Here is a 17,994-nt window from a genome sequence, read left to right as displayed (position 1 = left end):
TTCGATTTTTTCTTTATAGCATGGCGTTTTGGAATTTGATTTTTATAAAGCCATGGTTCTTTGGCTTTGTTTATATTTCAGTCTCATATCTTGATAATATTACACTTGTAAATGACTTGTATCCACTTTCATTAAAATTATCTGACTTTTCTTCCATCTCTAGGACAGTGACATCCTGTTCACGTACAACAAACCATCAGTAGATGTCTGGCAATGGTCAGTGGTTTGCCTCGATGATTCATCTCTTGTTGATATTGAAAACTTGTTTATCCCGAATACTGGGCGAGTCTTTTCTTTCAAACAAGTTGGTACTTTTCAAGTCAATGTGGTGAACGCTAAAAGTGGGAAATATGAGTGCGTGGTTAATGTTGCAAGTACAGGTATGATGTCATTCTTGCATATTCAACCTAGTCTTGAAGAGACAGAGGGGTTAGCCTTTCCAAAATTTAGCAACATAAACGATACTGTTTCAATTTATTAAAACACTTTTCTATATATTTAGCTTTCTCCAGCCTCTTGAATACTTTTCGAGGTGAATTTTTCGGGCCTTTTTAAAGAGTATAAGTTTTTTTTATTCGGAGAAGTAAATGCCACCGAGATACCTTTTCATAGAAGTCTAAGCATTAATATTATATAATGCCATTATCGTAGTCCTTTACATACTATCCTCCTTATTTCTTTCTTCAGAACAAGAAGCCCCAACACCAACTCTGGTTGCAACTTCAAAAAACGGGGGTAATGTTCGTGAAGGCCACACTATTTTCCTGGATGACCAATCAACGGACAAGAATGTTGAAATGTATTACACAACGGATGGGTCAAACCCAATCATCGGCGAACCTAGCACCAAGTTGTACGCACCTCAATCGGGAATCAAACTGAATAAAACCGGGTTGTCTTTCATACGAGCTATCGCCAAAATGAAAGGAATGCTGCCCAGTAAACCTCTTACTTCCAAGTAAGTTTTTTACCCACAATCTTGTCTTTTTACTAAGTACCATTGAGTTTCAAGACCGAAGGGCTAGAGGTCAATCTCTAACCTTTCTCAGGCAAGAAAAAAAATTGAATCTAGCAATTCCTTTGTTTTCGAGTGATATATTTTTCAAAATTAAGCGGTAAATTTTAGTTTCAATCTGTCATTTGTGTAAAAACCAGGCGGCTCGCTCAAGGCCGCGCAACTTTAGTAGGATTTGTTGGCTTCAAATCCTACCAAAGAGATTGACTTCTAGCCCTTCGGGCTTATACTTCATTGCTAAGTACTTATCTAGTAAATAAGTTTTGATCAACCGTCACTTTTATCTGTGAAATATTTCTTTGAACACTGTAGATATATAGAAATAGGTAGACTTTGCTAACATTGGGCCATATCATTGTTGAAACATTTTTTCTTTCAGACGCTTCTGTGTTATGCCACCAGACTACGCGTCAACAACTGACGTTTCAGGGGACGAGGCGCCAAAAACGAAAGAACATCTTGCCCTCCAAAAAGCCAAAGAAGCCGCAGTTGATATAGAAAAACAGCGATATCGCTTATCCACTGTAGAGGAGGTTAACGATAGTAGGGAGGAGAGATCTAGAGCTTCAAACCGCGATGGAGAGCAACCTTCAAGACCCTCCACCGTTGAGCGTGTGCAACTTCAAAAATCGCGGGCGTCTACTGCAGAACGTGGGCGACCGTCTACGATAGAGAACAAAACACCAATTTATTCGAAGGTTTCAAAGCCATCAACGGCGGAGAGTAAACCTCCTACTCGAGGAAAGAATGAAAGTCCAGTAAAATCAAGACCGTCAACTGTTGAAGGTCGTCCAAAATCAAGACCCTCAACGATGGAGAGCGATATTCCTTACGTCATCATTAAAGATGGTACCATGGAAAAGCGAGGGAAAATTGTCTCCATCACAGGGACGAAATTTGTTCCTGAATATCTTACACTCTACGCTGGAGAGTCGCTGACCTTTCAATTGCAACCCGATGGAGAGAGTTTGATTGAAAATAAAGTAGAGCAGGTTTTCGTATCCGGTCAGAATTCCTATCCAGTAACGGGAGGTTTTGATAGTGGTGACAAAATACAGACCACACAGAAATGGACACAAGAATTCAACTGCGCTAACGAGTATTCATTCTCGTTTGCCGATCACCCGATTTTCAGAGTCGTCGTCAAGCCGAAACCTGTCGTTGATGCAGTTGTTACCGACAACGGGTTTACGAAATCTTTGATAAGAGTCTACAAAGGTGATAATATTCGTTGGACTTGGTCTAATTGTATCACCCAGCATTCAATCGAGCGTGTTGAATATTGTTTGAAACATGCGGGATACGTCCCTGTATACACGACTGAGAAAACGATCAATAATCCATCAAAGACTGGTTCGCACATTGAAACTTTTACCGAACCTGGTGTATTTTATTATCACACTCAAAAAACAAACTCTAATGGAGAAACAGAGCTAGATACTTGTGTTGTGCAAGTATTGAAGAAAAAGCAGGAGATTTTGATTGAGCTAAAAGAAAATTTTGCTCAAAGATTTTATGAATGTCAAGCAGGCGAACGTGTCTGGATCCAGTGGCGCAGCTCCTTAAAAACGCCCACGGTCCATTCAACCGCCATAAAGAAAATCAATATTCTAAAAACTATTGGTCAAACTGAACAAACAGTTGTTTCAACTAATGACAACGAGTCGACGCCTTCGGGCGTTATGTCACTTATGTTTCAAGAGGCGGGCGTTTATGAGGTGTTCGATGAGGAACACCCAGTGGCGAGATGTGTGGTGTTGGTCAAACCAACCAAACAACAACATGAAGTTCGAATAACAAAGGCTGCTTTCTTACCAGGTGTGATTCATAAGTTAATACTGGGTTAAATTCTTGAAACCCTTCCTGGGCTCAGGAATATTTACGCCCTGGTTTGTTTCATAGACGAGTTAACAGTTGTGGGTTTAACCAAGCTCTACCCGTTGTATTTTGTTTTCCGTTGCTGCCTTAACTTACACTTTTGATACAAAAGCTTTATTTAACAATTTCTAATAGACTTTACACCATTACACCATTTTCACTTTAGCACTTGGTTCTGTCAACCATGGTGATCGCATTTGGTTCACTTGGAGAGAGAACGATCTCCAACAAAGTTTCACACTCTCCAAAGTCCAAGAAAACATCTTAGATGAAGAACAGGGTCAATCAAACAACTCTTCTACGCAGTGTTGTCAACAAAACTCTAATTTCTTGAAAACTGTGACCAAAGCTGGTGTTTATTCGTGTGTTATGTCCAACTTTGGTGTTGAGACGTTCAAATCGTCGTTGACGGAGAATGAGGAACCGTTGCTTTGGTGTTGCATCATCTCGCAACCGGTTGCTAAGGTAATCTTTTTCAATATGACTGATAATTTTAGATTCTATAGCATATTTACCTAGGAGGGAAAATTGGAAGCTAAGGTATTATGACAGTGGTCTTCCTTTGAAGAGAGGCTAGTGCTTGATCAAGAGGCAATTTGAGCTAACCCCCATCTTCGTCGTTTTGTTTAGGTGTTTTCGTTGTCTGATTACAGACCTCTATAATATCATAAAGAACTTTTTCGTCAGAGAATGAGAAGTAGTCTAGTGTTTAGTTGACTCATTTCTCGTCCTTTCTTATAGCATCACGAGATCAAGTTGAAAGATGGAGAATTTGTTCCCGATGCGATCCACATTTCCCGATCGGATTTCCTCTGGTTCAAATGGAGTAGCACAAAGGATGTTCATTCCATCAAAGAGGTACGTTAAATTGGGCTCTCCGCTGGTTTTATCTTAGAAAGAAAATTTTCCAATTCCAATTCCAATACTTCATCAACAATACTAATGTAGAAGCTCGTCATCTTTATATGTATAGAAATTTATTTGTCATCATTTGTCACATTGGAAGCAGAGCAAAATACGCATTTTGTCAATATCAAATCTCCATTTTGCACTGCATCTAACCTGGCCTGGTCTACTTTAACTAGAATTTCTGCACCACCAAAGTGAAAATCATTTCTATGTTTTTCATGTTTTGTTTTTCACCACCATAGCTCCGTATTTCGAAGGACGCGGTACAGAAATTATCATTACAATGTCCTATCCAACCTGGATTTGGCGCATGCGTGAATCAGTTCAATCAACCTGGTACCTACGTCATCAAAGGGTAAGTTGTTGGTGTTAGTGTTTGTAAATATGTTATAATAACATCACAAGGCTGAAATTAGGTCAGGCTTTAGGGACACCTATCAATCCCATTGATTTTAAAGTCCGAAAGGCTAGAGAGGAATCTTCGACCCAAAGTGAAGATTTAAGATTTGAGCGGCGTGTAGAATGACGGATTGAATCTAGTGTTTTGTTTGTTTTCACGCGGCATTTTCGAAATCTGGCGATTGATTTTTGCTTATTTTAATCTGGTGTTTGTGTGATAACCACAAATTTTAACTATAGCTCCTTCGGGGCTTTGGGACTCAATGGCCGACCCTTAACCCAGCTGGCACACAACGTTGTTTTAACGTTCAAATAACGTTATTTGGACTTTATGAATGTCACATGGACGTTGTTTTGACGCTGTGTGCCGTATGGGAAAGCGCGAGGAAACTTGGTTAACGTCAAATGTCTGAAATTCGTTGTATTTATGTTCCCATATGACGTCTCTGGTAAGATCGACCCAAACCCTTTGTGGTGTATGGTGTTTATTGTATTGATAACTCCATGTTCTTAAGCATCATATGATTCTACAAAGCTTTACGTTGATGATTTCATTCTAATGATCTTCTTGCCAATGACTTTCCACAATTTTCATCACAACCTTCCATTTTATAGGGTCGGTAGTGAAGATCAAGTGTTGCTGACTGTTATTGTTGGCAATGAAGTAAATGTAAGTATGGTTTCTTTGTCCTCATTCTTTTTACTTTTGAGAAACATTCATGTCGAGCGTTCCTTTGGTGGTTGTTGTCCCGTTAGAACTGTTTTCAAAGGGTATGTAGATCTAGGTTTTAAAAATTAGAACAACCGACGAGAAACAGTGCTTACCTAAAGGCTTGGAAGAATATTGCTGAAAATCTCGGAACTCGTAAAATATTTTTCGTATTGCAGTACGTATTTTCTTTGATTGTCTCCCAAATGTATATATTTAGCATATATTCAGCAAATGTACATACATTTTAGCTCCGTAAACTTCAAGTGAAGAAGAAACGAGTGATTGACGATCCAGTGGTTTGCACGAACAAAGACATTGTGTGTTGGATGTGGCCCAAAGGCGTTGCTTCTTCCATTGATGTTTTTCATGAAGAAAAAGAAGAAAGTGAAGATGTTGAAAATACACTCTTCTCTTCTAGGTTTGATATTTCGGAATTTTTGATTGTTTTTCTTTTTTATAAATTTTGCTAAGTGGTCGTTAAACGCTCAAAAGATAGAATAAAGGGCGTTCTGGTTGTCTGTTTTCTAAAATAAACTTCACTTAGGTACAACGGCAGATTGAACAGCTGGACAGAATTATTGGCGGTTCCACCATTCTCCGGGTTTTTAACTAAAAATTCTTCCGTTTGAATGAATTAGATAATCACAAAATCAAATTTCTTACTCCAGACGATGTTACGGTCAAACATTCAATAAACAAGGCGTTCATCACTTCAACTGTTCTTCCTTTGTAACCAATGTTTCAGTGAGTTCATTTCGTTGCATCTATATCAAAAGCGCTTGGTTTAATTATGGGGTACTGATAAGCAAATTGTTTTCTATAAAGCAATTTTGTACACAGTTCCACTTGTACCATTTTTTTATTTTGCTAATGGACGTGCAATGTAGGCGCCATCGAAAAACGAACTAAGGGGCTGGGTTTGTCTAGTAACGCATATTTTTACCCGTTTAAGAGGCAGTACCAAGCAACTCCGTAGATTCTTGACCTATACACCTTTTCGACCGTAGTCGCGCGGTCAGGCGCGTGCCACTCGATCCAATCTTTTTTCACACTTTTTTCTATTGTCTTTAGGCGCGAAAAAAAGGTTGGGACGGTTTTAGGCTGGTAAAGCGGACAAAAAAATGCCCGCGTGGTAATTGGCGTATGTTTAGTGAAAATGTTTATTGAAAATTTAGAAGAGTTTAAACCCAATACTCTAAACAGTCTTTCTTACCTTACAGGAGCGTGGTGATTATCCGTTGGGAGGTATTTGGAGCTCTGTCTTAGTTGACAACTTGGAGGAGAAACATATTTTACCATTACTCCAAATAAAGTCGAAGAAAGCTACGCTGAATATCAACAAGGTAAATATCCAAACCAGAAGATCCATGCCGGGACAGGCTCCGATATTAGTATTTTTGTATCTCATTATTATTTCTATTTCAATTTGTGTATGGATTCGTTAAACAATGCTTAAACGAAGGCTAGGTACAGTGATTTACCACCTTGTAATGCTGTTGTAAATTTTGAATATCATTTTCCAGGGCCAAGACATTTTGTTTGCATATTCAACATCCAGGGAAGATTCCTGGACGTGGACAGTCACCTCCAACGGACAGGTATATCGGATGGTTCCAAAAAGCTTTTGCAGACGTTTGCATACTAGTGTTGACCTGATGTCGACAACCTCCCTCTATCCCCGACACCCTTTTTTAAGGATGAGAGTTGGAAAAAGAAAGGATAGGCAAAAATTGAAAAAAAAAAATTATTCTTCTTTAGATGCTTAGTAAAAAATACATTGTCTATCAGTGATTACAACCTTCTTATTTTGCTATCACTAAAGAAGGGTGACGGAAGTAGGAGGACGTTGTCGACATTAGATCAGCATACGGTAGCTGATGCCAATTAAAGTCTCCCTAAAAACAACGCTTTGTCTAGTTTAATAACTTAAATTTTAGGTTTAGCTCTTTGAAACTGTTCAAATAGTTTCGAGGTTATAGTGCTGAAATTCATTGAAATTCAAGTGTAAAAAAAACACGTGAGAAATTTATGCAATACACTCTTCTCGAGATGAGTGTATTAATCAATCAAAGGTCTATAAACGTTTTCGTCCGTAGGTTCTGAACTTCCCGAACATCTTCCTACCACACGCCGGTCGCCTTTTCTACTTTTCAAACACGGGTGTTTATCACGTCAACATCAAATCAAAGAACAGCTCATTTGAATCCACCATCAATGTCGTTGAATCGGGTAAGCCATCTTTATGATCATCTTAATGGTGATACATCAATCAGCCCTAGAGAGTGGAATACTAGAATTTACCAGGGTCGAATGATGAAAAACAACTATTCAAATTCATTGTATTGATATTCTCAAAGATACAGATCTTTTGTCGTCATTCGAACCTGGTAAATTTGAGTCCATGATTGATAGGCGGAAGTTTTATTATTTATTAAATTTAAGCGAATGGCGGCCGCCAAATAGCCAATCACTGATTTTAAGGGTTTAACAGGCGAAAGTTTTGAATCTTATCATTATGTTATTATAGTGTGGGTCTGTTTACGTATTCGAATAATTTTAATTAAATCATACTACAATCATGGAAATTAATGTTTGAGAAAAACACTGCAAAATTCTGGAAAAACAATAGAATGGTCCTTCTCCCCCCAGTAGCAATGTTTAGTTCGAACGGCCTTCTCACCGACTTTTCCGATACTTTCAACATTGCCACTGATGGGAGGGGGTCTTGAAGCTTATATTCTTGTCTCACATTTCTCGTCCATGATTGTACTTTGCTTTTATGAACTTTTATCTCTAACATTTTACCTTATGAAACAGGGAAACAAACGCAAGCACCATCAATAGCACCAGGGTATATGGAAGGTGGAAGTGTTGAACTTGGTCACGTGATCTCATTATCACATCCATCAAAGGATGTGGAAATTTTGTATACAACTGATGGTACACAACCTAATGTTGCATCACCAAACACTAAAGTGAGTTGTTTCGATTTTGGTATCTTCTTTAATGAACTTTTCCAGAAATAGTCCGTGCCCTCCTGTTGAAGATATCGGATATCCAGGGGGTTAACGATTTTTGTTCAAAAGTGGATATCGAAGGGGTTAAATATCTACAAGGGAGCGGATAACCAGGGGGTAAAGTGTCTTTTTGAATAAAAAATACGATATCCAAGGGTAAAGCATCTTTATAAGAGAGGATATCCAGGGGGTTGGGCATATTTTTAAAAGTGGATATCTAGGGGTCTTTACTAATAAAGTAGGATATCCATTGGGTCTAATACTTCTAAAAATCAATATCCTCAACAGTGGGGGTAATTTTTTTTTCTGGAAAAGCCTAATACAATAATGACCGGTTAGTGAGGGTCGTACTGAGAAATATTGCCCGATTTGTTATGATTTTGGTATCAACTTTAAGTAAATTAAATTCTGCACGAGTTAAATTTCGTTTTGGATACTTTCGTGAGATTCTGTACTCGCAAAAAAAACTTTTTAGAGGAAAAGATTACTCTAAGGACGTGAATAAATGACCCCTGTTAGAGTATAGGAGATATTGTAACAGGGTAGATATTGAAAAAAAGTGCCTGGAGTTTCCGAGGGTAAAACGAGATTGCATTATTGCCCTTTTTTCAGTGATTAGCCCCAAGGGGCAGCCTTTGCTGTCTTTTTAGATTTAAAATGATGTTACTGCTATCTTAACGTTACCCCTTAATTTTCTTTCACAGGCCTACAAATTCAATGAGGGCATCCCACTTTTTTGTGGTGGTATTCAATTCATTCGAGCAATTGCGATGGTACATGGAGAATTACCAAGTCCTATATTCACATCTAGGTAAGCCAATCTGCTCAATTTGATAGCCCTATCGTAATGGAATGATACGAGTTTGTAAAACAGCAGGTTGTTCTTATTTTGTTTTAGGGTTTCGCCAAAATCGAGGCTCAAGGTCTTATATGGTTAATCTTAGTTAATCTTATAAAAAGCGAAGAAGTAAAATTTTGTAAACCTTTAAAATCATCTGCTAATTCGAAAGAGTTGCCTTATTGTCATGACAGTGGAGTTGTGTCGTTTTCACTGTTTGATACTTTTACCTAAGTTTAAAGGTCAAGAGGCTTCTCTTAGCAAATCGCTTTTCTGTCAATCACTCTTTTCAGGAATTTTAACTTGTGCAGACAAATTTTCTCCATCAAATGTTGTGATTTCTCATTTCGCTCTCTGTCAGGAAAGTGTTACTTTTCTGGAGAATTTCCCCCAACCAGCTATCTGCACCCGAGTTTCAGAGAATCTACTCCACATATTTCTAACGAAATGTAATCTAAAGTATTTTGTCAGAGGGAGTACACGTTATTTTTAAGAAACACACTTTTAAGAAACATGAGGCTCAGAATGCCTAAAAATTAAGAAACATCTAAGAAACATGGTGAGACTGAGAATGACAAAGTAACATTTTTTAATTCGGTTATTTAAAGAACCTTCCAATCAAAACAAACCTTCCAATCAAAACAAACGTGTTTTTTTCTTTGCATGAAAAATAGGCTGATTATCAAAAAGTTTAGAAACATGTAAGAAACATTTAAGGCTCAAAAGGCCGATTTCTTAAGAAACATTGAGGCTGCTTGGTAAAACTAGTTTCTTAAAAAAAAACGCGTACGAAGAAAGATGTAATCTTTTCCGTTCTGTTGTATCTTATGTCACAGAGGGCGGCTTGTTCAAAAACCTACATGGAAAAGGGGATTCGAATTTCACACATATTCTCTATGAAATTTTCCCCGAATACATCTCGATTCTATCTATGACTTTAAATCTATGATTAGCCCTCAGGTCTTGAGTCCAGCTAGCAACTATATGAGGAACTAAATATTGCTCTGCATTTAGGTTTGTTATAGTTTTAGGCTATCATTTATAAGGTTAAGGTTACTAGCTCATCATACCACAGTCAAATTTTTATTATAAAATAAGTGATGGGTTACATTTCGTATTAAACTAGGTGATAAAAATGCTGAAATTTAATACCTCCTTTCACATCATTTGATATAGTTTTTAGTTCTTTTGAAAATGTTACTTTTGCATTATAAGTTTTGTTTCAACACTTGATAAATTGTTATGTTGCCTGGCGTCTAGTGGAAATTGTAGTATTTTGGACTTGAATGATTTTAATTAAAAAGGCAAGTCCTCATTATTGTGCCCTTTGTTTGCTTTGTTAATTTTTTATAATTTTTGACTAAGTTTTAATATTGATAGACTATTCGGATAATTGCTTGTATCATTTAAAGCATCATAATATAATCCAATAGCCATAATTTCCTCCCCCAAAAATTTAGGGGGTCTTCAAATTCTCAGACAACCCTAAAAGGGGGGGGGTCGAAAAAGCCACAATTAATAGGGGGTTGTCCTTTAGTGGGGGAGGGGGGTTGGTTGGTGATTTTAAAATTTTTAACCAAATAATTTAATCTTCTATCTCGGTTATTAATTTATATATAGAGTGGTTTTGCCTTTAGGGGGGGGGTTGATTATAGGGTGGCTATGTAAACTATGATAGCACTTTGTAACATTTTACTGGGCAAGGTTGAGTGCTGTTTAGAAGATATACACAAAATTGAGTAACCCCTGGATTAAAGGCTATGTATATTATGAGCAAAAGCATACTGTGCAAATAAGCGATAGGGTATTATTAGAGAGAAAAATGTCTTTTTTTCCCTTGGAGTTATAGAAAAGTCTCAAAATCAATCGGATTTGTTTTTCTCTATTTTTCAACAATTTGTTCCAAAATATTTTGTCAACTCATTGAGCCAGATCATTATCATGTATTGAAACTCAAGACTTTGTTAAAGATCTGTTTTGTTGTAAACAAAAATCACCCTGGGAAACTAGTAACAAGTGTCATGTTAAAACATCACCAAAATGTACTTCAGAAAGTTTTTGTGCGATCACACTGCATGAATTATAATTTTCTTTAAAAAAGGTTACCCAATCTCCCTTAAAGTTTGAAAGCAATGAGTTATTCAAACAAATCATTAAAATATTAAACTTTCAGGGATTTTGTTACATTTTAAAAGAATTTTAAGATAAAATTTCAAATGCATGAATTAGCATAATTAAATGATTTAGCCAATCAATTTAATACTCCCTCTAAATGTTTCTTTCTTCCTAAAGAATTGTCACAAAAACACCAAAAAGTGACAGTTTCTTTTCCATTGTTACTAAATAAAAACTGACAAAATAAATAATTCTCTATGGCAACCAGACTGTTTCTGGTAAACAAAATATTTAAAGGATTTTATTGATCTTTCGGTGAGGAAGGTTTTATTGGATTTGATTTACTCTTTTTTGGAATTTGTGTTTTTAAAATCTTTTTAAATTCGGTTGAAATTGTAGGTAAGCAAAACGCAGATTTGTTGCTTCAACTCTTTTTTTTGCAATTTTATTCAAGTATTTACAACAATAAGTTTCTTTTAACTAGGACAATCTTGAGAATGATTTTAGAATTTTATCTAAAATGTTAGTCAAAACCAAATTTGGGTAACCCCCTTTGATAAAGTTCAAAAAGAGAACTAGAATTTTTGAAATAAGGGCTTGAAGGTCAATAAGACATACGTCACAACTATATTGGGTTTTGCGGCGAAGATATTTGCTTTCCCCGGAGATTCTTCCTAAAATTTTTTTTCAAAATTAAACTTACAATTTCATTTGTTCTACTGTTATAGCCCTCTTATTGAAGGGGATTGAAAATTTGTGTATAGGTCCTTCTATTAGAGGAAATAATGGAAGGAATTTCCTGAAAGAAGACTTTTGCATCGAGATCTGCATATTGCGAAGAGATACACGTTTTTTACAAGAACATCCTTATCGAATGTTCTTATCTTTTTGAGTTTCAAACCTTAAAATGTTCTCAACGTGTTCTTATTTTTACAAATTTGTGAGTATTTCGGTCAATTTTCATAAGAAATCGGGTGTTTGGGAGTCCCCAAAGCCTTAAAATGTTTTTGCTCTTACGAATTTTGTTCTTATTAAAAAAATGCGTATTCAATAAAAATTTAGTTTCGCGTATGAAACTTTAACTGCTAAACTAAAGATTAATATTTTTATTTTTACAGTCGTTATTACGTGTTACCGCCCACGACGCCTGAAGGATCACCCGAACCCAATGACGTCACATCTTCTATCATTGATGACACAGAAAGGTATTCCCAGTCTTTTGATTTCTTTAGAAAAAAATACTCCTGTATAACACAACTTCAGAATCATGAAATTTGTTGGCCCTATCATCACAGTTTTCAGCACTTATGCCAGGACCTAGATGGATGGGGTTGTGAACGACTTTACGTCAATTGCATTACGTCAATTGCATAAGCTTACTCACATATACATAGTTAGACATTATTCATCCGAAGTACAATCAAGCTTAGTACACCTGCTGCGTTAAGGTCCATAACGAGAAAATTTCTTGAAGCGGCTTGAATGATGGAGAATTTTCAAGTATCTAATACATTATTTCATTTTTAGTATTTTACTGACCAATGAAGAAGACCAACCACCCAAAAGACACATGAAGCAAATCAGTGTCGAACAAAAACTCTCTGACGAAGAGGGAGTCACTCCTTTAGAAACTTCTGACATCACAGAAGTCAGTGATGTGGAAGAAACCAAGTTTGTTACTATGGTGACCAAGGAAATGCAAAATGGTAGCAAAGATGTGGTTGTGACGAAATCTTCACATCCCGAGAGGAGAGCTGGTAAAGAAGAGACTACGGTTATCGAAAAGACAATTATCCTTGAGCCGAAAGACCAGTCAAAGGAATCAGAAAATGAAGACAAAATAGAGACGAAAATTCAGACAGAAACCTCTGTTACGTTAATTGATGAAGAATTCAAAACACAGGAAGGGGAGAATAATATGCTTTCCGAGAAGGAAGATGAAGAAATGAAACCAAATAAAGAAGAAGAAGAAGTTATCGAACCTACTGGAGATGAAAATGAAGTTGAGGGAGCTTCAATCGTGTCTTCAGTAGAGAAAACTACCGTTGTTGTGGTAGAAGAAGCTCAAGCCGTGAATGTGAAGCCCAATGAGGGTAATATTGGAGAAGAGGGAACTCCAGTCTTGTCTCAAAAGGAAGCAGAACCGATGGACGATGATCAAACTCATGAGAAGGCTGATACAGCTGTTAAGGAAGAAGAGAAGGTTGCTGATGCTGTAGATCCAGTTGTTCTTGAGGGAGAGCAGATTGGAGATCAAGTTTACCAACAAGTTCCTACATCATCAGATGAAGTGATAGCTGAAGAGAAAGAGACCACGGTTCTGGAAGATTCGAAGTCTGTTATTGAGGGAGAACAGACTGAAGGAAAGCCAGAACTTGAGAATGTCGTCGGAATCGTGGCACCTGTTGTCAAACAAGAAAATATCATTGTTGATCAACAATTGAAAGATTCTGCACCGATTGTTGATGAGGAAGTTCATATTGCTCAAAAAGTCGCTGAAACAGAATCCACACCTGTGAGTCTTTTTTGTTGCTTTTTGTTTTCTTTGCTTCACACTTCAATAATAATTGATATGTAAAATATACTTGATTCTCTCACAAAATTAATGCTTTTAACCAAACTTGGTATTACCAAACGTTCAAAATCGTTTCCTCTTGTTTCTTTCTTTCTCTTCTTTTGTATTCGGCTAAGGTAAATAATTATTGATAAGTGGGTTGTCTCGAAGGGTGTGATCTGTCCTTATTCTTGGTAAAATAGATGAGAAACTATCAACTGTGAAGTCTCCATATCTCGAAAATTATTGAGCTATTGAGGCTTATGAAGGTTTCAAAGAACAAGACAATTTGTTCTAGTGAGAAAGACTTCTGTATTTTGACTGTATTAGCTAGCATGATCCTTTTATATCTATCAATTGAATTTTCAGGCTGAAGACAATACACAAGTGACAGAATGGCAGAAGAAGCGTTTCGACTTGACACCCAAACGCCAACAATTCATGAAAGAGGACGAACAACGTTTACAAGAAGATGAAATAAAACAAGAACAGGTTGTTTTGTGGCAACTTCATCGTGATGAGTTATCGCCTCGAAGAAGTGTGTTTTTTAAAGAAGAACAGGAGAAAGTAAGCAAAGAGGTTGCCGAGAAACAGGCTGCTGATGCTGAGAAACAAACTATCGATAATGAAAAAGAAGAGGTATTTAGAAATGAGCAGGAAAAAGAAGATGGAAACCTTGTTGAGAAAAAGGCTGCTAATGTTGAAGAAAAAGAAAAAGAACCTGAATCTGCTGTAAGAATTTCGGAAGAGCCGAAAACTGTTAACGTGGAAAAAACAAATGATAAAGTTGTAGATCAATTCTCGAATGAACCGGATAAAGCTGTTCATCAAAAGATAGTTGAAATTGAAACTGCAAACGATCAAAAGAATGATGAAGTCCCTTCTAAAGCTGGTGCTGCTTCTGATCATGTTGATGGAGAAAGCAAACTTAATCCCAAAAATAAAGAAGTCACTCCTGTTAATGAAAATCCTGTCGAGACAATTCAATCAACCAATGATTCCGAGAATACTGCTGCCTCAGAAGTAGATGTTGTCTCAGATGACGATGAAGTTACTGCAAAGGAGAGCTCAAAAGACGAAGAAATAGAAGTTGAATCTGAAAAAACACCTGTTCAAGATGACACAAATGTTGAATCCAATGCAGATTCGATTGAACCAAATGTTGTGGATACTGCAGATACAGTGGTTGTTGTTGAAGAAAGCCCAGCTTATAAAGATGACAAAAAAGTTGAATCTAATGGTGCAGATTCTGTTAAAACACATGTTTTGGATACTGCGGATACAGTGGTTGTTATTGAAGAAAACCCAAAAGTCACAGAGGAGAAGGCTGTTGAACCGAAGCTTGAAAATGTTGAAGAGAAGATCAAGCAGATTGAAGAGAAAGTAAAAAGTGTTGAAGGAGCTGTCGCAAGTGCTGAACAACGGGCCCAACATGTTGAAGATAAAGTACAAAATGTCGAACAAAAAGTACAAAATGTCGAACAAAAAGTACAAATTGTCGAACAAGAAGTACAAAATGTCGAACAAAAAATCGATAACGTCGAAGAGAAAGTTGAACACGTTGAAGAGAGAGTTCAAAGTGTTGAAGAGAGCTTTCAACTCGCTGCAGAACCACAGAATATTGATGTTGAAAAGGCAGCTGATACTAAGGAGACTGTTCCCGAAGATACTGAACCGACACAAGAAACTGAATTAGAAGCTGAATATGTTGACTCTGAAGTCAAGCTTGACGAAGAGCAGACTAAATCTAACGTCGACAAAGACTCTCTGAGCATCGAAAATGAAGAGCAGACAGGAAAAGAGAGCAAAGATCCTGAATCCATTCAAAAAGAATCTGACGGTATCGAACTTGATGAGATGGTCGACTTCAGAAAATCACCGGGGCCTGAAAAATCAAGTGATAGTGGTTTTGAATCTAAACAAAACACTTTCATCGTTGAAGAAAAGCAGCAACGAAACCCTGTTAGCAGTGAAAAAGGTGTAGATGAAGGTTTCAAGGATGCTGTCGATGAAGCTGTCGATGAAGCTGAAGAAGTCCTCACTGAAGCCGACCCTGTATATCAAGAACTAAAAGCAAAGCAACAGACAGTATCAATTGAAGAATCCAAAGAAGGCTCTGCTCCTATTGACCAGACAGTTGTTTTATTCGGTCCTACTATCAGCATTGGTACCGATCCTATAGAACAAGAGCCAAATGAAAAGCAAGTTGAAACAGCCTCAATTGAAGAGGTCGAGAAGGTGCAAACACAAGACGCCGAAGAAGTCTCCTTAGAAGTTGAAGACTCAGAACCTCAAGTTACCCAAGAAGCTAAAGAGCCTATTCAAGACAACAATGTGATGGTTCTTGAAGAAGTTCCACAAGAGCCAGTAGAAGTTCCACAAGAGCAGGAAGAAGTTGCAAAGTCCTCAAAACAACCGCCAAAGTCACCTCGTGAGAAGAGAGAAGAAGCGATAAGTCAAGCTTTTGACAACATCGCTAAAGCTATTGATGATGCCAAACACACTGTTATGGTCATGGAGGAGACAGAACCAGAACCTCAAAAGGTGGCCCTTGAATCCTCTCAGCCTGACATTCTAGAGATTGAAACTGCTGAGGATATTGGTGAGCTTGAGAAAGCTGGCTTGGTGAATCGTGAAGCTAAAGTGGTGCAATTTCCACGTCAACACGTTATGTCGTCTGACGTTCAAAGTCCTGACGAGAATATTTCTGAATCTGTAGAATCAACAGAGTCCCCCAATGATGTCAATATTTCTCCAGAAGTTTTGGATGCCGGTGATGCCCAGGAAGATGTTAGAGGTCTAGATGTCATTGACGAGACTCCTGAAAGTCTTCCTGACAAGAGTGAGTCTGTTGCGGTAGAGGTTTTACAGAAGGTGGTTGAAAACTCGGAGACGCTTCTAATAAAAGAGGTTGAAAAGCTTGTGCAGACTGAAAAAGAAAGCGGTTCCATTGAAGCAACTTCAACTAAGGAAGATTTCCCTGTCGAAGCTATTGATAAAACCTGCACGGAAGATGCTCCTGTTATTGAACATGCCCCTTCAGTAGAGAACAAAGAAAAAACCGAATCTCCTGACGAAAAAACAGAAGCTCTCGACGAAAAGATCGAAGCTCTTGACGAAAAAGAAGAAGAAGCTCCACAGGCTTTTGATGAGGAGCCAAAAACTCCTCCGCAAACTCAAAGTGTTTCCTTACCTGTTGCCCAGTCAACACCGATGAGCGCTGATCACAAGGAGCGATCGCTCAGCATTTCACGACAACGGAAAGATAGTTTGTCTGACAACAGTGTTAAAGGCGACGTGGGTCGTAGTGAAGAGACTGCAACGATTGCTCAACTCCTTGCTTTCAAAAGTGAAGAAGAAGAAAAACGCAAGTCTCAAGAAGATGCTGAGTTGAAAGCCTTCAAGGCTGAAGTCGAAGAAAGCGTGCACGAAATGGCTACCAAAGAACACGAGGAAAATGAAAGATCAGATTCTGTGATGGTGGCTTTCAAGGAGGACTTGGAATCAACGGTTGATAAAGAAAACGTTTTGGAAGTTTCTGCTATCGCTGATGATGAAGGTATTCCAAAGGAGATGAAAAGTGTGAATAACACTGCTTTCGATTCTGGAATAGTTGACGAGACTTTTGATCAAACAATCAAGGAGGAGAGTGCTGATCAAACCCTTGATGAACAATTGAAAGCTTTTGAAGAGGTCCACTCACCCGTAGATGCAACCTATCAAACTATCAAAGATGGAAAACACTTAAACGTAGATGGTCCAAGTGTTAAGGAGGGTGAAGATGAAACACTTAATGAAGGAGAACTAGAAGAGACGCCCTCCACCGCAGACACTGATGTCAAAACACACGTGACCGAAACAAATACTAATTCAGGGCCCGTTGAAGATTTGTATGTGGTCAATAAGCAGAACACGGACACACCCATCCCCTTGCGTGTGGCATCTTTGAAGTCACTACGGGAAACAGACGACTCTACTGCGCCAACACCCGTGGATGACGAAACTCCGCAACCAGCCAGTTTGAATCTCAGTACTTTCAAGTCACTGAACGAAGATACGGATTCAGAAATACCTAAAGACACACCTTTTTCTGGATCGCACTTGACGAGTGACGAAGAGGCGGACGCTATTCCCGCCTTACCTAAAGATAACGAGTCTCCACGCCAAGAACATCAAGCGATCGTATCTGAAGATAAGAAAATAAGCGAGGAATCAGCGTTTTCATATACAGCATCTTCTGTTCAAGCTACGTCAGATGAAGAAGGTCACATTGCGTATACCAGAGTCCAACCAGACGACAACCAGTCATTTTTGACTCCACCAAAGGGTAACCAGACTCGATACGTTGATGATGAAGTCTCATACACTGATGCCTCATTCTCCGAAGCTGAGGGCGTGATTCATTACCAACGCCTACCGCCCGGAGATTTCAAGGCGTCTCTTGAAGAGACAGTAGCAGGGGAAACTCACTTGCAACCGGCAGCTAAAGACCATATTCAGACGACACCTTCTTTACTGGATTCTCAGCCGCAAAAATACACCATCGACAAAAAAATT

At 38.0% G+C, this 17,994-nt stretch overlaps 2 protein-coding genes across 2 annotated transcripts in view; both read left to right on the top strand.

The window, feature by feature from the left end:
- LOC136810359 (uncharacterized) overlaps positions 1 to 15,275 on the top strand; it is a 25,981-nt gene extending 10,706 nt beyond the window's left edge. The window contains exons 14-31 of the mRNA XM_067066912.1: positions 164 to 380; positions 688 to 958; positions 1,395 to 2,833; positions 3,060 to 3,358; positions 3,635 to 3,751; positions 4,045 to 4,157; positions 4,817 to 4,871; positions 5,162 to 5,331; positions 5,582 to 5,657; positions 6,134 to 6,256; positions 6,437 to 6,511; positions 7,010 to 7,142; positions 7,731 to 7,888; positions 8,635 to 8,741; positions 12,002 to 12,088; positions 12,411 to 13,398; positions 13,807 to 15,161; positions 15,269 to 15,275. Coding sequence (XP_066923013.1) covers positions 164 to 380; positions 688 to 958; positions 1,395 to 2,833; positions 3,060 to 3,358; positions 3,635 to 3,751; positions 4,045 to 4,157; positions 4,817 to 4,871; positions 5,162 to 5,331; positions 5,582 to 5,657; positions 6,134 to 6,256; positions 6,437 to 6,511; positions 7,010 to 7,142; positions 7,731 to 7,888; positions 8,635 to 8,741; positions 12,002 to 12,088; positions 12,411 to 13,398; positions 13,807 to 15,161; positions 15,269 to 15,275 — 5,790 coding nt within the window. The remainder of the gene's footprint in view (positions 1 to 163; positions 381 to 687; positions 959 to 1,394; positions 2,834 to 3,059; positions 3,359 to 3,634; positions 3,752 to 4,044; positions 4,158 to 4,816; positions 4,872 to 5,161; positions 5,332 to 5,581; positions 5,658 to 6,133; positions 6,257 to 6,436; positions 6,512 to 7,009; positions 7,143 to 7,730; positions 7,889 to 8,634; positions 8,742 to 12,001; positions 12,089 to 12,410; positions 13,399 to 13,806; positions 15,162 to 15,268) is intronic.
- LOC136810367 (titin-like) overlaps positions 15,235 to 17,994 on the top strand; it is a 66,733-nt gene continuing 63,973 nt past the window's right edge. The window contains 1 exon segment of the mRNA XM_067066919.1: positions 15,235 to 17,994. Coding sequence (XP_066923020.1) covers positions 15,295 to 17,994 — 2,700 coding nt within the window. The 5' untranslated portion in view covers positions 15,235 to 15,294.

The sequence above is a fragment of the Clytia hemisphaerica genome, unplaced genomic scaffold, assembly GCF_902728285.1.
Source record: "Clytia hemisphaerica strain Z4C2 unplaced genomic scaffold, Clytia hemisphaerica genome assembly, whole genome shotgun sequence".
NCBI classification, from domain to species: Eukaryota; Metazoa; Cnidaria; class Hydrozoa; order Leptothecata; family Clytiidae; genus Clytia; species Clytia hemisphaerica.
The sequence above is the reverse complement of the archived record's forward strand: the minus strand, read 5'-3'. Positions and strand labels throughout refer to the sequence as shown.